Raw genomic sequence first — 22,589 nt, 5'->3', positions numbered from 1 at the left:
TCTTTGTTTATTCACATATCAGCATTTACATTCAATTCAATTCAATTCAATAGGTATCTCAAAAGAGACAAGAACAACTTTTGTTCAAATGTTTGTTTTGCTTTTTATTTCACCGCCATGAAAACAAAATCAAGAATACAATATAAACGTCGGAAAAATCAATACAATGACTTTTTTATTCAACAGAAAACACTGAGCATGAGACCAAATCAGGTTGAAGAATAGAACTCTTGTCCTATTTGGCCTGTAGGTTTGAAAAGAAAATTATGAAATTTCACTTACGCTCGACATCTACTGCCGTGACCCAAGACAACGGACTAACTCGTGTCAAAGCTCGAGATGTGTACAGTACAAAGTCCAAATGAGTGTTCTGGTGCTCAACAGAACTGGCGTATAAATTAGGCTCTCAATAACGTCACCGCCTACTTTATCAAAGCAGATTCTGAAGGAAATGTCGGCAAACAGAACCATTAACAATATGAAGAGCGTGTTCCCAAACACAGGCTCTAGAAAGAGGACAAGGAAGAGGTCTCGCAGGAAAAACACTGAAAACTTGCTGAGGGTGATGAAAGAGTACCAAAGAGAAGGTGTGACCATCCATAGTCTCTGTCCAGCAAAAGAGGTTTGTTTGGCAGACAACCAGACGGTCGCTTTCACAGTCAATCCATTTCATTTCACATAGATTACTTACATATATTTCTATAGCACAAATAGACTCCCCGTTATACAGGAACCAAATCCCACTGGGCATTCTGCGTCGCCATAAAGAACGTGATACAAATGATACAAAACCATTCTGAACTCAAGGACCATTTCTTACATGCCTACAGCATCTTCGTAATTCACTGCAACATAGGAGCACATAAATAGGAAAATAAAATTCCAGTATTTAACCTTGCGCTTTAAAACTGGACAACAGTAAGGAGACGTGGATGAACAGGGAAACTCTGCGTTGTGCTGAGCTACTAAAGCAAGGACGTGTGAGTTCTTGAGTCCCGGGCGGTGAAGCTTTTACCACTCCTTCTTCTTCTCATCCATAGAGACGCCGCCCGGGCCGAGAGCGACCACCAGCAGCAGGCCACCGATTACTGACGTGGTCTGAAAGAAGTCGTACTTCAGGAAGTCATGCATGGGTTTGTAAGCGGGCACCGTCCAGAAGGCGTTGAAGTAGATGTTGATGGCCAGAAGCCACACCACAAGCGTGAGAGCCGCCAGTTTGGTTTTAAAGCCGATGGCCACGAGGATGATGAGGGCCATGCCCACCATGTCCTGAAGAATCTGGAAGACAACAGAGAATAATTGAGAAGTTATCAAATGTCTGTGATGCAATATTTGTTTATTTTTTATTAATAAAAAATAAATACTTTAGAAGAATAAGAACAGCTGTTAGACATCAATTTCTTTAACATCAACAAATGTCTATGTGCTACTAAGAACAGCGGTATCATTTTTGGTTTGGATTTTTAAAAGTAATGCCGAGCAAAATAATGTAATGGCGAGGTTGTGAGTGAAGTCCGGCATGAGAGACAAGGATAATAAATACATCCGTTTAAAGCTGTTAATAATTAACACTTTGCATTTATTCACATGCCGAATTTTCAGTATTTTTATTTACGTTTTGAACTGGTTTTACTGCTAAATCATACCAGGCTATATACAGGTAGTGTTGCATTCTCTGTGTTTTCAAGAAGTTATAAGTAAATACGTTAAGCACTGCTGCAAAATTCAGAATCTGGCATTGCGGATTTATAAATATTTGATATATTCTGCTATATTTATTTATATACATGTCTTAATATATTTAGCCATCTTTCCTCATAAGGGAACAGAATGCCTTGTTGTCTTTACTACCAAAAATGAAATGAATTGCAAATTGTCCTGATTCACTCACATCCGTTGCTATGGAGCTAGGAGGGATGCTTTGTCGTCAAGGCAACAGTTCACGATCAGTCGAGTTCAACCCGCTGCTCAAACGCTACACAATTTATCAAGTAAACCCGTTTTTTCGGAATCTCCGTCACACTGTGCCGCTCTGACATCATCTGCTCTGACACAGCGTGCCGTAACGCACAGGAGACAGAGGAGAACTTACAGAGAAGAAGCTGGAATCAAAGTGTAGCAGCGTCATGAACATCAACACCAGCAGAACTCGACCGCCCAGCTGCATGTACTGTTTGGGAGAGCTCTCGCCCATAGACGGCACGCCGGCGAACATACTCTTCCCCTCGGACCGAGACTCGGCCAGCAGCAGCAACAGACCTCCACCCAGAGCCAGATTTCTACCAAGAGAAAACACACCGGGAGTATGTTCTAAATTAAAATAATGAAATTGAGTTGAGTTTAAGCGGAAAAGCAGTACACTCATCACATCATGCATTTCATTGAGATGTAATCTAGGCAAAGTTTTAATAGTCTGAACAAGATCAAACATAAGAACTCCTGTGAACTCACCTCATAAGAAACTTGACATCCCACAGAATGCTGTAGGCAACAGTCTGAGGAAATAAACAGGTGGTGTCGAGTATGTTACAGATCAGAAGACTGAAGTATTACAGCACACAAGCTCATGGCTCACCTGTAACGCAATAATACCAAATAACCCAAAGCAGGCGTACTGTACAAAAGTTCTGCCGAGGACCAGCACACATCCGCCTGCGGGGAATCAAATATTCAACGTCAGATTCACTGAAGAAATCGGATTGTAACTGATGCCACTGAATGAGGATTCATCAGAACAACCACAACGTTTTGGCAAAAAGTGAAGGCTTGCTTTCTTACACAAAGCTACTTTAAGAGACCAGAGGGCAATCTAAATGGAAAGCTTTTCCTAAAAAAGTCATATGTGACCCTGGACCACTAAACCAGTCTTAAGTAGCACGGGAATATTTGTGGCAACAGCCTACAAGACATTGTACCGGTCAAAATTGTCGATTTGTCTTTTATGCCAAAAATCATTAGGATATAAAGTAAAGATAACATTCCATGAAGATACTTATTTTGTACATTTCCTACCGTAAATATATCACAACTTTATTTGTGAGTAACATGTTATGCTCAGGACTTTATTTGGACAACTTTAAAGACGATTTTCTCCGTTTTTTTGCACCTTTAGATTCCAGAGTTTTAAATAGTTGTATCTCAGCCAAACAGTGTCCCATCCTAACAAAACAAACATCAAAAAAACACTTATTTATTCAGCTGTCAGATGATGTATACATCTCAAATTTGATATATTTGGCTTAAAGGGATACGTCACCCAAAAATGAAAATTTACTCACCTTCGAGTTGCTCCAAATCTGTATAAATGTCTTTGTTCTGATGAACACAGAGAAAGATATTTGGAAGAATGCTTATGACCAAGCAGATCTCGACACCTATTGACTCCCATAGTAGGAAAAATGACTTTATCATTTTTTGTTGAACACAAAGGATATTTGGAAGAACCATTCTGGGGCACTTTTGACTATCATTGTATTTATTCCTACTATGGGAGTCAAAATCTGTCTGGTCATAAGCATTCTTCCAAATATCTTTCTCTGTGTTCATCAGAACAAAGACATTTATACAGATTTGGAACAACTCGAAGGTGAGGAAATGATGACAGAAGTTTCATTTTTGGGTGAACTGTCCCTTTAATTGAGCCTCAAGACTGGTTTGTTATCCAGGGTCACATTATGTGTTAGTACTTTCTTTATGATTGTGGAACGATATGAACATACATGATACAGACAGTCTCCGAATTAAAGCACGGACAGAAGAGAAAGAAAACAAGTAATAACAAATGCAAAAACATTTCTGTACGGGTTTCATTTGGGTCAAAGACATACACATAATGTCTATGGAGAGTATCCAAAATTAAACAAACGTGTTACCGATCTGTCCGATGAGGTTGAGCAGCACGAAGCAGGTGGCGAGGAAATATCCGCAGCTCCACGTGGCCTCGATGTAGTCTCTCTGCTCGCTCCACTGGAACCACATGCGTATGCCGTCCTCCAGAAACGTGCTGATGAGACACAGACGCGCCAGGTGAGGAAGATACTGTTTAGTGACCCGTAAGAACTGCAAGAAAAACAGAGCGTGATTGACACAGCTGTCAATCAAATGACATCACGTTTACCCACTCAAACCATTACAGACAGAATCATCTGGTTCCAATCTGTTCGCCTCTCCTAAACAAGCGACACTATTTAACTTCAGCGAGTCATGTTTTGTTTGGGTCTGATTTGTGCTTTCTGTCGTGTTATTGGTCTAGAACAGTCGGAGGACGTCCAGAAGAACCTTCATGTTGTGAAATACAAGCGCTGTGAACTCTGTTCAGAGTCAGATATACAGTACTACACTACAGCTCAGTGTGGCAAAAATAACCCACAGCTAAACCTTCCACATCAGCACTCTCCAGAAGACAACAGCCAATCAGAGATCAGACACGTGAGAGTGACTTACCCGACGGCCAATCAGAGCCCGCTTTACAGCGATGACCCCATGAGACTAGAGATCTAATGTGCTTTCTGCAAGACACAGTCAACAGGTTTATTTCTCATGTATGGATGGTCGTCTTACACAATACAATTACAAAACCTACTTTAGTTTATTGATTTTCTATGCCCCGCTTATATGGCCATTTCCATGGCTTTGTTATTCAAAAATAAAACTTAGAATGTTTATGATTAATTTTTTTTTTAAACTAATTTGGACGTTTTTGGTTAAAGGGGTCATATGGCGCGAACACGTGTTTTTCTGTGTCTTTGGTGTGTTATAAGTTGCTCATGCATGTATTAGACGTGTAAAATTGCAGAAATGAAAGTGTGGGAACAAAAGAGTCATTCTATGTAAAGGCGAATGCTCACCCAGACCTGCCTGAAACACCTCGTGTAGCCACACCCCCACAAATCTACGTCAGTTGGTGGTCTGATTTGACTAAGACCGCCCAAATGTATACGCGAGTAAGGTGGGCGTACCTGTCAGTACAACTGAAGAGGAACCTGATGTTCCAAATATGGTCAGAGGCGTTACATTTCCCTCACACGCTTGCAGTATTCCACCAATCACTACACACTGGTTAACTGGCCAATCACAGCACACCTCGCTTTTCAGAGCCATGAGCTTTGTTTAAAATCTGCGCGTTTCAGAGAGGCGGAGCAAAGAGGAGATACAAACATGCATGGTGTGTGGAAAATACAGCGTTTTTGAACCCTAAATCGTGTTTACACATTGCATTACATCTAAAACAAACCATAATATTCGTTTTAGCCGTGTCATACGACCCGTTTAAAAATGTGTTCGCATTCATTCATAAAGACCTACCAGAGGAAACACACCAGAAACATAATTGAGCCAAAAGGATAAACTCATTCTTGAACTGAACAATTGCTGACCAATCTAAAAAGGGGGTGTAAACATCTATTATTGAATCACTCATGCAGTGTGTACACTAGATAGTCAGTACTACTGCTTATACAGTAACACAATTATCTGACATTCATTCCACTTTTCCACGTTCACCCTGAGACGAGCCATCGAACGCCCTAAAAAGCCAAGTGCATGCTTATATTTATCTGAACGTGTGGCTGCTGTGCATTAAAAGCACAAACAAAACAAGACAAGCGTGCTGTATTCATGTCACTTTCGCAGATTTCTAGTGTGAAACAAAAGCCTCTTTGGACCTATTGTAATCCATCTGTTTTGTAAGGGTTTTTGCTAAACTCGAGGGGTCATTGCGCAAACCATCCACAAGCATTTCTCAATCCGTCTCCTACTTTGATTAAAGACCCAGAGACCCTGAAAAAGCAAAACTGTTCAGATCAGACTCAAGGACTGTTATACATCAGATATTTCTGGGCAAGCTTAATGGAAAATAACTTTTCGGATCTGGAGGCTTGTTTAAAGACGGATTCAGATCTGATAATCCACCTCATGTAATATTACAGTGTGTTTGTATTGACCGGCACATGTACTTATCCACTTTTACAAGCTTTAACTTCATGTGGCAAACAAAAACTGACCAATTATGCAGTTGTCACTTTAAAACATGAACAATAAACGTAAGCAATAAAATCTTGAAACAAGCAGACCTGAAGCTCTGATCATACTGCCATATGTTCTCCATTACACACAAACACACTCATGTCTATCGTGTTTAGCATATCGTGATACACATTTGATAACAGTCACTTATATCACGTGTTTCATTGCAGTGCAGATGCACCATGGTTTTACTATAGTAAAAGTGTAGTAACCGTGCTTTTTTGGTAACGTTAAATTGATTACGATTTGCATTAGCATGGTTAGTTTTACAACAGATGTCATGGTCAAACGATGGTTACCGTAACGTTAGTAAGACACTGGTACATTTTTTAAGTTACTATAATGTTTTAGTACAGATAACACAGTCAGGGGTTACTGTGGTAAAATCATTGTAAATGTTCGTCACCTGATCTGCCACGTCCTCGGCCGCGCTTATCATGTCCTCCTGCCCCATCGCGCGCTGTTATAACGATATAACTCAAAGAACACTAAAATAAATATAGATATAAACAAACACAGAAGTATCGCTGCCTGTCGAGGCCTCCACCGTCCCACAATGCAGCGCGGCGAAACGAAAGTCCCGCCCCCCGCGCGCCCTTTGCCACGCGTACTCAAGAGAGTGAAAAGAAGCGATGGATTTTAAAGGCGACAGAGTTCACACTAATAATAAATTATTTGAATGAACACACACACAAAACACGTACTTTATTCATGCTGCCTTCACGTGCTCTTGGAAATTCTATATTTCCCACTTCAACCTGGAAGTAACGTGTGGATTTAGCAGCCTTAAAACATTACAAGTATCTGCTAACAATAAAAGAGCACCGTTCCATAAATTATTTCCGAGTTGAAGTGGGAATTATAGACTTTCCAAGAGCACGTGAAGCCTACTGTAAGTGAACCTTAAAGGGATACTTCACCCAAAAATGAAAATTCTGTCATCATTTACTCACACTCAAGTTGTTCCAAATGTGTATAAACTTCTTTGTTCTGATGAACACAGAGAAAAATATTTGTAAGAATGCTTATAACCAAACAGATCTCAACACCTATTGACTACCATAGTAGGAAAAAAACAGTGGTAGCCAAAAGTGTCCCAGAACTGTTTGCTGTCCTACATTCTTCAAAATATCTTCTTTTGTGTAAAACAGAACAAAAAAATGATAAAGTATTTTTTCCTACTACAGGAGTCAATGGGTGTCGAGATCTGTTTGGTTATAAGCATTCTTCCAAATATCTTTCTCTGTGTTCATCAGAACAAAGACATTTATACAGATTTGGAACAACTTGAAGGTGAGGAAATGATGACAGAATTTTCATTTTTGGGTGACGTATCATTTTAAGGGAAAGAACTTGTACAGAAAGTGCGTTCTGTATGATATGAGTTCTTGAATTTCACAGTTGAACTTACAAAAGAAAGTTTATAATGGTATAAGCCATACTGTATGTCTCATTTAATCAGAGGAGTCCTGCTGCTGACACAAGCCTAACCAGCTAAACATTCTCAACTTCTAAACTATTCATAACCAGGTTGGGAGATCTGTTAAAACCAGCCCACCTTAGGTTGTCAGCAGGCTATTCTGCACTTTTATGTGTCTTTAATTAAAGTAAATACAGTAAGTATGGTACATTTTTAGTGGAATGACATCACAGAGAAATTGTGTTTGTGAACACTTTCCGACAGGTTTTAGGACACTTATTTTTATCCTCCATATACAGCCAGTTTGTATTTTATTTTTGGGGAATTTGGGAGAAATTTTGGTAAAACTCCACATATACCGTAAAGATCACAATATTTTTTTCTGCTCAGAATAACAATGTATTTTATAACCTTCCAGACCAGAGGAGGTAGATCACACAGAAAAGACTAAAAGACAGGAATCCAAATCATTTCCTGTTGCTGAATTCTGACTCGACTCAAGTCGTCTGTAAGGCAACAACTTGCAGAAATAAGATGTTACAAATGTGTCTAGATCACGGTTACGTCTGTTTGCTATTTGAAAGACAGATCTGTCATTTCTCTAAAGCAGCACTTACCATTATTACAGCGGCGCTTACAATAAACAGACCTCGAGTCACATTTTATATCATCCCAGACAAGGTCACTACAGAGAAAACATACTGCTCCTGGATTCTGACTTCAGTGGTATGGTGTCTTTAAATCTGAGAAATCTCAAAAATATTCATTTTTCAGTTAAAAGCTCTTTTCACATCATCAAATCTAATTCCTCAAACTAACAAAGAGATAGAGATCAGACTTTTGCAACAAGATAGAAACTTTATTATCATTTTCCTTTAACTTTGCCGACACACCTAAAACCTTTTATTCTTTTGTTCTTCTTAAATCTCTTGGTAGATGCACCAGACTGCGCCTGAAAAGAAAATAGGACAATTAAATTTTCAATAATTTTCTGACATTATTTTTTCAGAAATATTTGTATACATGTCCATGTACAACTGCATCTCAAAATATACTTTTTAATTTAAACTGTATGTATGGCAGTTAATGTATCTACATGGCTACCAGTGGACAGCACAGGTTTGTTATTTACACATGAGTAAAACATGGAGTCTCAAAAACAGTCAAGATGAGAATCCGCTTTTTTCTAACACATTCGAGTTTATTCGTTTGTGGTAGCCAAGCAATGCAGCTTGCACATTAAAGGGACAGTTCACCCAAAAATGCAAATTCTGTCATCATGTACTCCCCCTCAGATTGTTCCACACCTGTATAAATTTCTCTGTTCTGCTATACACAAATGAAGATATTTGGAATAATGTCAGTAACCAAACAGATCTAACCCCCCATTTACTGCAATGAGATCTGTTTGGTTATTAACATTCTTGCGAATATTTTCCTTGGTGTTCAGCAGAACAAAGACATTTTTACACATCTGGAACAACCCGAGGGTGGGTAAATCATGACAGAATTTTCATTTTTGGGTGAACATCAAATAAAACTGATTTGCATTCAACTGCAACTCATCCAATCAGAATTCAGAAAAACACTGGTTCTTTAGATTTATAGAAACAAAGCAAAAAAGTGATATAAACCATGACTTAAAACTACTTATATGATGATTGAAGACACGTGTTATATTATCTGCCTCTCAAGGTAAACACATACTGTGTAAAGAGGCATTCTTAAGGGAGGTAAATGACCATTATATTTCATGACTGGGCTGTGAAATTAAAAGCTAAAGACAACAGCAATCAACAGATATATTGAAAAATCACACTGTAACAGAACAGTAACTGACCTTTTTGCGTTTCGGCATCCGGTTCTCTACTTCCATTTCAGTTACTTCATCGTCGTCAGTCTTGAAATCATCTTCCTCCGCATTTTTCATACCCTCTTCATCATCTTCTGGCTTTAAAGTAAACAAAGACGCTGCACAGAACAAGGACACATAAACACAACGTATTCAAAATGATAATTTCTCATGGTCATGTGATAATGCCGTTTATGCAGCTCCACAACTCCAAAACATGCAAAATCATCAATCCGTGCCGGCGGCCAATGAAATCAGAGCATCACTAACATGGATAAAGGTCTGACATGCTGTCTTCTGAATCGCTCTTCTCCTCATCACTTAAGCTCGGATCCCAGATTCCGCTGTCCTCCTTCCTCTTCCCTCTATTATCACTTCCCGTGACATCATTATGCTCTTTGGGTCTCTTTTTCTGTCGGAGACACGCCGGGACAAACTCCACACCCTGCCGAACACACTCCTCATCTGACACAAGAACACACAACATGATGCTTAGATATCCGGCAGCGGACCTTGTTGTCTTGACATAGGGTTGGTTACTTAAGAGTTTCTTGAGAAATGTTACTTAACAACATCCGTAGGAAGTTCAGATTTAGAACTTACACTTCTCTAAAGCTTTCTTGTATTTTTTCCCGCTGACGTGGCGGAGAACGTGCTGCGGCACACGATTGATGTGACGTAAGGTGAGCTTGCAGAAGAGATGATTGCTGAGGAAAACAGGAAGAACGTGTTAGTGTGCAGGTCTCAAAAATACGAGTAGCGAAACCACACAGTTCACAGCCACCTCAATAGTGCACAATATATGAAGAGTTTGGTTCCAAATTTTTCATTTTTCAAAAATCATGTTTTTTTATTGTGCATTCCAATTAATATCAATCAAACAGCAGTGACTTAAGCCATAATAACTAAAAAAATGCAGCTAACTAACGCAATAAAAACATGATTTTTGAAAAAATGTAAAAACGGAGTTCTCATCTAATTATGTCTGGCCGGATGGTTCACGTTAGTTCTGGCCAGTGTTGGGTGTAACTAGTTACTAAGTAATTAGTTACTGTAATTTAATTACTTTCCCCTTGAAAAAGTAAAGTAAGGGATTACTCTTATTTTTCTGTAATTTATTTACAGTTACTTTTGATGTAATTAAACTAAATACTGTGTGTAATATATGTGTGTGTAATAGTGGAATTGACATCAAAATTCAGAGTCTAACTTTAAAATCTGTGCTTTAATGTTTAATTCTCACATTTGTAATTCTTTGGTCAGTTAATAATAATACTTTATGTAGTTTAATATTATTTATTTGAATGAATTAAAAGAGCCCTTTCATGTCTATCCTTGAATCACTTAACTAATCAAGGTTGATATAGGATATAGAAAGTAATTAGTAATAAGTAACTAAATACTTTTTGGAGAGAGTAATTTGTACAGTAATCTAATTACACTATTGAATATGTGATTAGTAACTAGTAATTAATTACTTTTTGAGAGTTACTTACTCAACACTGGTTCTGGCTCATTTGTCAAACTGATAAACAGCGGACAAGCTGAACCCACGGCATTGTGGGACACATTAACGTTACTTCATGTATTTAATAAACTCTTAAGACATTCACTTGTGTTTTATTGTGTTGGATTTGTAGGTTGTACGTACGGTTGTTTGGTGCTGCTGACTATATGAGGCTCATACTGATTGTAGTCGAACTGCGCGTCTGCGGACAGCTGCTTATATTTCTTTCCTGAGGTGAAATGCTGCAGTTCAGCGAGGCTGCAGGGAAACTCGTGGCCGTTCAGTGTGCATTTGATCTGAGAAGATATAAACACGCTGATATTTACCCTGTCTGCCCACCTCACCCTTCACCTGACACCAAACACAGTCAGTCACACACAGAACTGTACACAGTAAACGTGCATGGGTTTGAACGATTTACCTTCTTGGAGTCTGTGAGCTGAAGGAAAGGATGAGTCTGTAGAAATGTTCTCAACTCTTCTGATAAACCTTCCATCACAGCAGAACTAAATGATCAAAAAAGTCAATGTGAAAAAAGACATAAACGCACAATGTTATCATCAAAACAAGATAATAAACAGCGGCGCATGGTACAGACAACTACGCTTCGACGTCAGAAATAACGCGCCGCTGACGGCGACACGAAAGACCTTAAACTGGAAAAAACAGCGCTTGTCGCAACGCCTGAAGAAAACGAAATAACGACCGATTAAACAGCCATCACAAATGGACACGTCCTGTATTATTTATTATACTAAATATTAATAATCATTATAATTATTAAAATATTTCGAGGTGAGACTTGAGTCTCTGAGTATAAATTCTGATCAGGCGGATTTTATTAGACAGCTCTTACCAGTCAGCTGATCATGTGCAGCTCGCTCGTGTTATGTATTTATTAAATAAAATAAAATGAATTAGATTGTGTTTAATACACAGAGATATACATATATATATATATATATATATATAGATTATATGTTTATATAGTGTTCATAACGTTCGCTCGATTCGTGCGGTTGTCGAGACATTAGATCTAACAGAGCATTATTTTACTACTCGAGCCCATCTGTTATTAGTTTTACATTGAACAAGTATCTTTCTAAAGTCTGTTGTGGTGGATATGTCTGGACCAAACGGAGATCCCAATATTTCAGCTGACGATGGAATAATCGATGATGAAGACGAATTCAATGATGAAGGTAATCACGCCATTTTGCTTTATAATAATAGTATAGTCAATATTACAATGTTGTAATACATATATACAATTACAATGTACGTTACTTCGTCTATAAATGGCATCTATATTACACAATATTTCAAATATGATTATTGTGAACACATACGTTTGTAGAGTTAATCTGTGTTTTTAAATACAGAATATGGAGCAATCAATTCCATGTTGGATCAGATCAACTCCTGTCTGGATGATATGGAGGAGAGGAATGATGCGCTGAATGGCAAACTGCACGAGCTGCTGGAGTCTAACAGACAAGCCAGACGAGAGTTTAGAGGACAGCTTCATGATACAGAAGATCAGCAGGAGCAACCTCCTCACCCTCCTCCACCGACTGAGGATGTAAAATCCAGAGACTCACACACTGAAGACTAGATGATTCCACCCTTTTGTTTTATCTGCCTGTCTGTTTTCTGTTGATGTTTCAGAATCATTTAACAATGCATACAGATGTAAGTCACATTGATGTCAAGTGAATTCCTCATGTACTGTATGTTTAAGGACCAAAAGAGTAGAATGTATTTGCCTATTTATTTCTGTTTAAAATGCGTTGTTTTAAGTATTAAGCTACTAGAGTTTGTTGCGATACAGAGATTTTATTTGTTCAAAGGCAAAGTGCAGAAAACCTTATTTACTTTGTGTAAAATCACTGTAACACACCAACCCAAAGAGCTTACAGAACAGCAGAGAGCAATACCATAACAGACTGTGATGTGCAATAAACATTTCATGTATTAATATTATTTGAAATCTACATATATATACACAAAATATAGTTCATTTACTGTAGACTGCTTGTGGTTGGCAAGCATTAATACAGAATGTGCAGTTGCATTTTGTTTATGTATGTAGCATTGTGTAAATAAACCAAAGCCCTTGTAATCTGCAAATATTTTAATAGAAATTAAAATGAGTCAAATGCAAACAAACAAAAAAACACGAATCTCTAAGTTGCTATAAAACACTCGCTTGTCCTGTTCAGCTGATGAACAAATTTTACATTTTTTTTATGCATTTGGTAGACGCTTTTATCCAAAGCGACTTGCATTGCATGATACTATACATTTGTATTGGAGTATGTGCAATCCCTGGGATCCAACCCATGGCCTTGGCGTTGCTAGCGCCACGCTCTAACCACTGAGCTACAGGAAAGCTTATTTTACAGGTCCAAATACAAGATGCTATACACACAACGTCCTTCTGGTAGTTTGAATGAACATGTACGAACACCACGGCTGCAGGTGTTTTGACAGGACTGACAGATCAACAAGTTTTACTGGCCTGCGTCCCTCCGTGTGTAACACATCACGATGTCCCAAACCAGCAGAAAACAGCATGGTCTGGATCTTCATGCAAATGTGAAGCAATGCACTTCCATGAAAACAATTTGTCAAAACAAATTGAGCTTGACATCTGAAATAAGAGTATAAGCATCACGCAATCATCGTCATGAACATGAAACAAAAAGAAAATGTTCTCCGTTTTAAAGGTGAATCTCACAAAACTGGTCAGGAACACTGTTCAAATTTCACATTTAAATTACTTTATGCGAAAAACAATTTATTTCTGATTTTGGGTGTGAAATGTGTCTTTGATGAGATTCTGCTCTAAAAGTCAGATCACAGCGCCTGATAGTGTCCTCAGTACTATCTTTCACATCTCTTCCATTTGCTACATAATGCAGTTCGTCTGAAATCATTTACTGATTTCCTACGAGCTGTTCTCAGAAGACAAGAGTTCTTCCAGTGTAGACAGTGAGGTGCTCTTAAAAGAATACATTTTATATAACTAAAACAAACAACGTTCCTACCATTATGAATCAAAAAGCCTCTCATGGAGACCAGTATAAAGCGGTTCCTGTTTTAGTGGCAAGAGATGTGACAATCATCTGAGCCATCAGGGCATCACACACATTAGATTACAGCAGCAGATTAAACCATTCATATTACAGACTAACGTCACATCACATGTCCAGGTCCCATTTCAAACAATCATTCAAGAAAGAATGAAAATGAAATCAGGGCCGATGTTGAAGGACGGTGAGATTATTTACATCACAGACAAGAGCAGAATGCATGTGGGTGCTTGGGTTTGTTGCTATCATTACTCTCAATGATAATGATTCTTTTAACTAAACTGAGATCGGAACAGCTATCAAGGGAAGTCGGTGTGGGAAAATCTCAAATATTCTATCATTTTAATGTGTCAAACTGTAACATATGATCCCAGATCAATATTCCCACACTTGTGATGAACGCTGGGAATTAACATTTGAGATCCAAAGTGCACATCGTGAGTGCTTGTTGCGTTTGTGGTGAACACAAAGCCGGTCTCGGCACCTTCAAAACAGTGAAATTCTCAAGAAAAAGGAATACTGTAACATGACTCACGGTCCTGCCCGTCTGTCATGAACGGTGAGACGGCGGTCCCGATGTGTTCAGCAGACTCCCCCTCTCAGCTCTGTTCAACAGCCATAAAACATGTTAAATGCTGGTGTTATTTTGCTTCTGTTAAACTAAATCAGGCAGAGACCCGAAGCTTCTCCATTCAGAAGTCTTTTAAAGAGGTTTATTACAACTCACACAACAGTTTCTGTGTGCCGATTCACGCGTGGGGCTTTACAATATCAAAAGAAGACAAAAACCACCTCTCACGAACATATCGTTTCGCTTCAGAAGACATTTATGAACCCACTGGAGTCATCTGGATGGATGAAGGATGTGTGGTTGAACTGCTTAGCTGGATTCAAATCTACAATCACATTTCCACTTGTGGAACATTTCTGCTACATTCTATGTCACTACAAACGCCTTCACATTTCACCCCAGCATTCAAAAGGAACAAAACACATTACTGTACTCTGCATAAAGATTTTTTGCAGAGTTTAAATGAGGCTAAAAACAGGCTTCGAATCGTTCTTTATGCAAATTATCATTTGAGTGAACTCCATCAAGAAGAAGCTCAGAATAAAGACTGCACCGGGGTTCTTAATACAAACAGGTTTAGTGGCACAAACCCTTCCACACATGCTGCCTACGGAGGCCTGTTTTCACTGCAGTCCTGTGCTAAAGTGGTTCCTCTCTCAGGATGAATAGCAGCTCTGATCATCTCCTCTCCCCCGAACCGTGACGTCAGTCTCAACGCCGCCTTCCTCCTCGTCCTCGCCTCTTCCCCGCACCACGACCTCTGCCCCTGCCGGCCTTCTCCTCCGGGACGCCGACAGACCTCTCGTCCTCCTTCTCTTCCTCCTGCTCTCCCGTGCCCTGCTCTTCCCCTGCGATGGCTTCTGATTGGCCGGGAGGAGCGGAGTGTGTTTGTGAGAGGACTTCCTCCGGCTCCTGCTGCTGGTTTGGGGATGACGGCTGATGGTCCTGATGCTCTCTCAGGTTGCTGGTGCTCAGTCTGTTAATGCTGATGACGGGATGAAGGGTTTGGAGGGGTGACGTCGGGATGAGGGACTCGGGTGAGGTAAACAGAGGTTCAATGGTTTTATCTGGACCGATGAGGTCTGCTGGTGGTTCTGAGGTCGCAGCCGATTCTTCATGTTTCTTTGAGGCTTTATATTTCTGCAGACAAGGACACAAATCACACGACGAACAACAGCAGAGGACGTTCGACTGTTTCCCTACATTATTAAATCTTCAGCGTACCTTCAGGTTGTGAAAGTGTTTGGGGGTCTTGCAGTGCGCGTGTCGAGCAGAAGATTCAAAGTGATAGAAATGATTACAGAGACGGCAGAGGAAACCGGCCACGGGTACCACGAAACTAGACCCTGTGAGAGACATTATCACACACACACAACATCATACATCCATTCATGGACGGTCGCATTTAAGAAAGTAAAAAACACACTAAAACAAGAAGCCTTATTATTACTTGCAGATCCGGTCATGAATGTTTATCTAGTATCCCTCCTCCTAATATATCATTTCAGTATGTATGATGTCGTACAACTGATCTAGAATATTGAAAAACTAATCTACTTTAAAACATCTGAAACACTAGGACACATGACACACTCTGATAATCTCAACTATTACCCACCATACAGGATATCAGCTTCAAACTCCTCGTTCTCTGTCAGATCTTCCAGCGTGACCTCCATCTGCGCAGACAGACCCTCCTACGAGAGAGAGAGATTGGTGAATTAACACATCAATACACACATTTGTGAGAGACGCACATGTTTTACCTTCCCGTCTTCATCCTCCTCCCTCTCGTTGTCGCTGATGTCATCATCCTCCTCGCCCAATACTATCTCAGCGTTCAGCTCCTCCACACCGTCCTTACCAGAATCCCTCCACAACTGCAACGTTACAAACAAAACCCACTCAGTTTTTAAAGCTGTAGATGTAAATGCAGGTTAGTTATTGTGCTTTAATGTGTTGCCAGCCCTGATCAAATCCTTTCTAAAGCAGAACGCATATGCGTGAAGATGAAGAAGAGAGTTCACCTGTTCGACTCGTTGCTTGTGTTCTTTAGTCTTCATGTGTTTCACAAACTCTCTGGGTGTGGTGAAGTCCTGTTTACAGACGGTGCAGCTGGAGGTAGACGAGCGACTACACTGCTGTACGAACACAAAACACATGAAGACATTCTGTATGGAATGATTAAACAACACAAACTACACTGGAGACAAATGAAAAATATATACTGTATATGAAGGCATCCGATACGACCCTGTTAAATCCAGTCAATGATCAGGCAAAGGAAATCCATCAAATCAGTTTGAAAACGCTGGATCGCTCACCTTGTGCTCTCTGGTTTTGCGATGCTCCATCACATTGGTGGTGAAGTGAGTCTGGCAGGTGGAACACCATCTCTGCAGGCCTGGTCTCTTCTCTCTTTTAGTATAAAACAGTGCAAATAAAGGCTGTTAAAGGAGTAGTTCACCTTCGAAATGAAAATCCTGTCATCATTAACCCAAAAGAAGATATTTCGAAAAATGTTGGTCACAGACCCGATTCACTTCTATTGTATGGACACAAAACCAATGCAAGTGAATGAGGGGCTGTTAACAACATTCTTCAAGATATCTTCTTTTGTGTTCTCCGGAAGAAAGAAAGTCACGCAGGTTTGAAATGACAAGAGGGCGAGTTAACGATGACAGACTTTTCATTTTAAAGGTGAACTACTCCTTGAAGAGTTAACTAACAGAGCTAAGTTCACTGTACAGAAACTTTATCTGTCTTGAAATCAACACACAATCGCATTTCAATAACATACTTCAAATTAGCCGGAAAAATTAAGTTTTTAAATAAATAAATAAATTGTTCTTAATTTCTCATGCACAAATAACTAAAAACTCGTCGTACCGATAATGGTATAGAAAAACAGACAGACTTATTTTAAAGTATTTTGTTTTTTAATTTATAAATGATTTTTTTTTACCTCTAGTCTAGAGTTACACAACCGATTCAGTTTAAACCTCTGTGACATTGCATACTGGATCTTTTATTTTTAAGGCAGGACTGTTACTGTACATGTATGCTGTACTGCACATATTACTTAAGTTTGGCTTAAGACTAGTGCCAGACTAAAATGAAATAATTGAGCTGTCTTAACTGAAAATAATCTTAAAATATGTCAGACGTGCCATTGTATTGTCTGAAGTTGCACACCAGTGATGTTTTTATTTATGGCATTTTAATAAAATCTTGACTTAAGCTATGCCTTGTCTGTGAAACCAGACCTTAAATAGGTAAACGGTGTCTCAGCGCTATGAAGTGTCTGGTTTGGGTCAGAAACTCACCCGTCTTTACGAGTCCCCTGTAAAGACTCCTGGACTCGTGGTAGCAGCGTCACGAGACACGCGTTACTCATGTGCTGGATCTCCATCATCTTCTGCTGGTGACTCAGTCCGTTCATGTGGCTCTGGAAATTCTGCAAACCCATGACACACAATATTGGCTCCTGTTCAAACTGAACTTTCTGATTTTGAATCTCGAACATCCAATCCAAATTACAGAATTACAGTGGCACTTTGAAGAAAGAAAAATCACACGTGATCTCTCAATACACTCTTGTTTGTAAATGAAAGCTACATCAGATTTAGCCTTGTGATTGACAGGCATCACAATTGTGTAGACAGTGTTGAGAGGAACATGCCTGCTGGTTATGACAAGTGATGTTGCAAATATAGCAGAAGAACTTGTTGGAGGTCTCTTGTGTTCCGTCTCTGATCTCCTCTGGACCTCTGGCAGAGACTGTGGGCACATCACTGGCGGCACTGAAGCCCATGGCGTCATCTTCAACGTCTCGGTTTTGCTTCTCTCCGTCATGAACTGACGGTGTGGTGCATTCCATCTGCTGCAAATACAAATCGAAAAGGTAAGATTCAGTTTGTAATTTTAAGTTACTGATGATTTAATTTCTTTAGGCAAAACATAGAATCATATTTATTTCTTTTGAGTTTGGGATCACTTACTCTTGGCTGGTTTGGTGAACTGATAATAAACACTGCACAATATATTAAAAGAATTGAAATGTCCCAAATGCGCATATCGCAATGCATTGCAATAACTGTATATAATTAATATAAATATAATAATATAGTCTATTTTAGGTAGACGCAGATAGCAGAGACACTGATGCTTTCTTCTTCCACGAGGAATGTCAAACATGAATGTTAGTTATACAATTTTCATTCTTTAAATATACTTTACAAACGTATAATTTTCATTTATTTATTTAGCAGACGCTTTTATTCGAAGCCATTTTGTACATGTTGCATGTATGATTTATCACATATTGTGCATCACGTTATTTAACGTTTCTCTTTGATATCATCGCAGTACTGCACTTTTTCTTCAAACTCATGCGAGACTAGAGTAAATCTTCCCCAATAACATCTTCAGTATTATTTCTAACTAACCGTGGCCACTTGACTCTGTTCATGTGCTTCAGCGGCCACCGGCTCCTCCACGCTCCCTCCCTCCTGCAGCGTGCACTCTGAAACACAACGGACATGTTCACACTCGCATTCGGTGTTTATTACAGCAAAATTCTACATTACTGTAAACCTGACGGCCACAACAGGTCAAATCTCCTCTACCTTCAGGATCTGGACTCTTATATTCAGCGCTCTTTACTGATTCTTCCGTGTCCACGGGCTCCTCAGACCTGCACAGAGACGGTCATCGCATGATCACATTTACACATCTATCCAAAGTCACTTACAGTCAAGACATCCGTTGAATTGCTTTGTGTTCCCTGAGAATCCAACACAATCCGGAACACATGATAAACAAGCTCACAACACATTTTACTTTGAATAACGTGAAACAACATAGTCAAGGAAATGGGACAAATATTCATTTCAACGCGGTTTATTCACTGACTCGTACCCTTCTGTTCTCTGTTTTTTGGCCGCTGGCTCTTCAGGCTGATCTGAAGTGGCTACACCTGCTGCATCATCCACTGAATCAAACAGAAACACAATTCATGACACTGATTTCCATGCAGAAACGTCACAGATGTAGTGATGTGATATCTCTGCACACCTCTGCTGCCGCTGGCTTCTGATTGGCTGCTGCTGCTCCCCGTAGGTTTCTGCTCGATCTCTCTCTTTCTGTCTGGTTGACGTGACTGAAAATCCTGCTGAAATTGTGTTAGAAAGACAGTGTTAGATCAAACACGTCATAGCGTAACAATCCCCAATGAGAGCATTGAGAGCCCCCAATGCGGCACACATCAAAATAAAGACATTACACTTTAATTGCCCAACTATTTTCTCCTGAAATTCTTTAAATGGACTCCACTAACTCAGGAGACGGATGAAACTGGAGCTTTATTCATTTGTCAACCAGTCATTATACTCACATTGCTGAAGTAACGAGCGTGTGGGCTGAAATGTCGCGGGTATCCCATATGTGGAGTTTTGATGGCCACTCCCATTGGAACAGGCCCGAGGAGAGACGCTCTGGATCCAGGAGCAAAGAACTGTGGGAACTGCTGTCCACCCATGGCAAATCCACGCATGCCACCGGCTTGAGAGAGGAGAAAATCCCCATTACAAATCAGCATAACTCACCACAGCTACAAGAAGATGCTGGAGGCTAAAACGGCTGAATTCAAAAAGGCTTATTTTCCTTCATGTAACATTTTTTATTTTCTATAGACAGAGAGAATCTTTCAAACAGGAAGGTCCAGGTTTGAACAACTCTTTAGACTTGACTACTTGTACTATGCATGTGACACGTGCCGTTACCCTGTATCTGTTGCATCAGCAGAGCCCCTTGCAGCATGGGATTGGGTCCGATGATGGTTTGAGTCGCCGAGCAGAGGTTGACCATACGGGCAGGAGGTGGTGCTGCGGTGGGCACACCCATAGGCCTGTATCATAAAAACAAAGCCATGCATTAGATTCTCAGCAACAGACGGGCTGTTGAAAATGTACAATAAGATGAGACAAATAATAATACACATGTGCGCTTTAACAAACAGTCAATCTTTCATTAACTTAGAAGAAACCAGAGTCAAAACCAGAATTGTTCGTTTCCCTAAGATTCCTGCGGCAGCATCTTACCGTGCGGCCTGATGGTGATGGCTGATGTGATGGCCAGGTGGAGGCTGAGGTGGTGGAGGGGGTGGTGGCGGCGGAGGGGGCGTCTGCTGCTGAAACAGCTGCTGCAGCTGACGCAGATGCTGATGAAACTGCTGCTGTTGCTGATGAGAGTTAAACATGCTGATGTCTGACTGTCGATATCAACCGCCGCACAGATTCACAACTTCAGACACTGAAAAGTGAGGGGAAAAGAAAAACAGTTATACCATCTTTGATATTTAGGGATTAAGGCTCCAAGCATCTGTTATGAACATCAGCAAACACTTCATAACAATTTTATAATACAATGGACGACCAAGGATAGTTATGAACAACTCATTTGTTTCTTGTGCAATGACTTAAGTAAACCTTATGGGAAAAACATATTGCTACAGATGTGTAGAGAATATTATGGTCCTTAGTGAAACATGAATCATTCATTTTGACTTTATTCGAGAGCACGTGCATAAAACAAACCCCAAAAGGTATTCCTCAAAAATCAAAACAACCTCCACAAAAAGAAACGGAGTCCATCATTTACTAAACAACAGCTAGATTACAACGTCTGGTCATCTGCATCAGAATCTAAATGAAAAAACAAAAATAAACAGACTAACGGTGTCTCAAGACCTCGCTGTCTACATAGACAACATAATAAAGAGCAGCCTGGGTCCCAGACTGCAGCAGATGTCAACAAATTCTATGTATATAGGCGACTCATCAGACTTTGACAACCAGTCATAATCCCTTTATGTGTGCTGTGTGCTATGTGCTAACTGCTAGCTGTCATAACACACGACAACACCAGCTGCATCCGTCACACTTTTTTTTTATGTTCACATTTGGCAGTACGGTGTCGATGTGTGTGTGGTGTAAACTCTACTCACGAACTTTAATCCCAGGGTGAAGAGGTTAAAAGAAGAGAAAACAGAGGTAGCCTGTTGAAACAACTCTTGTCATTAGCGTCTGCGCTAACACTCACTCGCCGGTAGCAACAGCGGCAGTACGAGAGCGACAGTGACACATCGCTTAGTACAGCGCCCCCACAGGACTGGAGGACACGCTATATAACAGGCTACTGCATGATCTCTGAGCTACACTTCAATTTCTAGTTTCTAACCAATAGAACTGTGGGTAAAATAGTATAACCCATATAAACAGTTGTATTCGTTTATTAAATCATTAATTCAAAGGTCATGGGTCCGATTCCCAGAAAGCATAAATGTAAAAAAATCCGTAAAATCCGTAAAAATGTAAATGCATTTGTATATGTGTTTGTATGTTGTTACTTACATTAATATGATCAAAATCTAAATATGTTGTTTAGTCATAGACTATTCCTAAATTTTGAATCTAGATCAACATTTTGTAAATCATGGAGAATTTAAGTGATTTTATTTTAGGTTCTAAGTTAGTGAGACACAAATTTGCATCTCTACTGTCAAAAAGGAGCATTTGAAATCAATTGTTTTAGGAGTGTCTAAAAAACTTAAACAAATAGATAAACATAATGGAACAACAAGCTGCACTACCACAGACATTTCAGCACCATGGACAGGTCACATAAATAAACGTATCACAAAAAGTAGTCAAAACACTGATATTCTTAAAAGGGTATTTAGAAAATAAAATAACAACTTAATATATAACCAAATTGTTTGATTTCCCTTAAATGACTAGATATTTCCCTCACAAAAAATGCCATTTAATAATAAGAATTTTAACAAATTATAAGTAAAAAGGTGTGACAATGGAGTGCTTGTTAGTAGTATTAATGTTAGAAAAGAATCAAAAGGACTCCATTTTAATTTTTATGAAGTTATTTTAGCCTATGTTCTGCAACCTTTGACAGAGGCACTGTTTTTATACTTCTATAAAACCCCTCTTTAATCATTTATTGTGCTCAGTATAACTATTAAGCCATTATTATATTTATTAGTCTATAATGGTGAAAGGGATACTTCACCAAAAAATGAAAATTCTGTCATCATTTACTCACCT

General features: G+C 39.5%; 4 protein-coding genes across 6 annotated transcripts; 1 reads left to right on the top strand and 3 right to left on the bottom strand.

Annotated features, from left to right (window-relative positions):
• Positions 1–63: 63 nt before the first annotated feature.
• surf4 (surfeit 4) lies at positions 64–6,611 on the bottom strand. The gene is made up of 6 exons (XM_057327319.1): positions 6,431–6,611; positions 3,873–4,059; positions 2,576–2,652; positions 2,452–2,495; positions 2,093–2,279; positions 64–1,278 (listed from the first exon to the last, which is right to left on the bottom strand). The coding sequence occupies exons 1-6, from the start codon at positions 6,476–6,478 to the stop codon at positions 1,012–1,014; spliced, it is 810 nt and encodes a 269-aa protein (XP_057183302.1). The 5' UTR covers positions 6,479–6,611; the 3' UTR covers positions 64–1,011.
• Positions 6,612–8,263: 1,652 nt separating this feature from the next.
• On the bottom strand, positions 8,264–11,437 carry surf2 (surfeit 2). The gene is made up of 6 exons (XM_057321586.1): positions 11,225–11,437; positions 10,948–11,099; positions 9,900–10,003; positions 9,567–9,761; positions 9,285–9,415; positions 8,264–8,396 (listed from the first exon to the last, which is right to left on the bottom strand). The coding sequence occupies exons 1-6, from the start codon at positions 11,297–11,299 to the stop codon at positions 8,310–8,312; spliced, it is 744 nt and encodes a 247-aa protein (XP_057177569.1). The 5' UTR covers positions 11,300–11,437; the 3' UTR covers positions 8,264–8,309.
• A 211-nt stretch (positions 11,438–11,648) lies between these two features.
• On the top strand, positions 11,649–12,925 carry bbln (bublin coiled coil protein). Its single transcript, XM_057324894.1, has 2 exons — positions 11,649–12,005; positions 12,186–12,925. The coding sequence occupies exons 1-2, from the start codon at positions 11,927–11,929 to the stop codon at positions 12,416–12,418; spliced, it is 312 nt and encodes a 103-aa protein (XP_057180877.1). The 5' UTR covers positions 11,649–11,926; the 3' UTR covers positions 12,419–12,925.
• Positions 12,926–13,052: 127 nt separating this feature from the next.
• Positions 13,053–21,707, bottom strand: ciz1a (cdkn1a interacting zinc finger protein 1a). Of its 3 annotated transcripts, none has more exons than XM_057324891.1 (16): positions 21,476–21,707; positions 20,571–20,781; positions 20,253–20,377; positions 19,865–20,031; positions 19,546–19,642; positions 19,390–19,462; positions 19,098–19,165; positions 18,918–18,994; positions 18,152–18,352; positions 17,796–17,926; positions 16,794–16,887; positions 16,497–16,607; positions 16,236–16,349; positions 16,088–16,166; positions 15,694–15,815; positions 13,053–15,609 (listed from the first exon to the last, which is right to left on the bottom strand). In XM_057324891.1, the coding sequence occupies exons 2-16, from the start codon at positions 20,726–20,728 to the stop codon at positions 15,181–15,183; spliced, it is 2,046 nt and encodes a 681-aa protein (XP_057180874.1). In that variant the 5' UTR covers positions 20,729–20,781; positions 21,476–21,707; the 3' UTR covers positions 13,053–15,180. The 3 variants fall into 3 exon arrangements, with proteins under 3 accessions (XP_057180874.1, XP_057180867.1, XP_057180860.1); XM_057324884.1 differs by having other exon boundaries at positions 16,497–16,610; positions 19,546–19,639; positions 21,476–21,706; XM_057324877.1 differs by having other exon boundaries at positions 16,497–16,610; positions 21,476–21,702.
• Between the last annotated feature and the right edge of the window lie 882 nt (positions 21,708–22,589).

This window comes from Triplophysa rosa, linkage group LG2 (genome assembly GCF_024868665.1).
Source record: "Triplophysa rosa linkage group LG2, Trosa_1v2, whole genome shotgun sequence".
NCBI lineage: Eukaryota > Metazoa > Chordata > Actinopteri > Cypriniformes > Nemacheilidae > Triplophysa > Triplophysa rosa.
This window is presented reverse-complemented; position numbering and strand designations above follow the sequence as displayed.

Coding starts and splice junctions, on each gene's coding strand:
- surf4 (XM_057327319.1), bottom strand. CDS start 6,478: ATGGGGCAGGAGGACATGATAAGCGCGGCCGAGGACGTGGCAGATCAG. Junction 2,653..3,872: donor CAACCTCATCGGACAGATCG/GTAACACGTTTG, acceptor GATTCCCCGCAG/GCGGATGTGTGCTGGTCCTC. Junction 2,496..2,575: donor TTGGTATTATTGCGTTACAG/GTGAGCCATGAG, acceptor TTATTTCCTCAG/ACTGTTGCCTACAGCATTCT.
- surf2 (XM_057321586.1), bottom strand. CDS start 11,299: ATGGAAGGTTTATCAGAAGAGTTGAGAACATTTCTACAGACTCATCCT. Junction 11,100..11,224: donor AGCTCACAGACTCCAAGAAG/GTAAATCGTTCA, acceptor ATATCTTCTCAG/ATCAAATGCACACTGAACGG. Junction 9,416..9,566: donor CATGTCAGACCTTTATCCAT/GTTAGTGATGCT, acceptor TGTTCTGTGCAG/CGTCTTTGTTTACTTTAAAG.
- bbln (XM_057324894.1), top strand. CDS start 11,927: ATGTCTGGACCAAACGGAGATCCCAATATTTCAGCTGACGATGGAATA. Junction 12,006..12,185: donor AGACGAATTCAATGATGAAG/GTAATCACGCCA, acceptor TTTTAAATACAG/AATATGGAGCAATCAATTCC.
- ciz1a (XM_057324877.1), bottom strand. CDS start 20,728: ATGTTTAACTCTCATCAGCAACAGCAGCAGTTTCATCAGCATCTGCGT. Junction 18,995..19,097: donor TAAGAGTCCAGATCCTGAAG/GTAGAGGAGATT, acceptor GTTGTGTTTCAG/AGTGCACGCTGCAGGAGGGA. Junction 16,350..16,496: donor ACAAGCAACGAGTCGAACAG/GTGAACTCTCTT, acceptor GTAACGTTGCAG/TTGTGGAGGGATTCTGGTAA.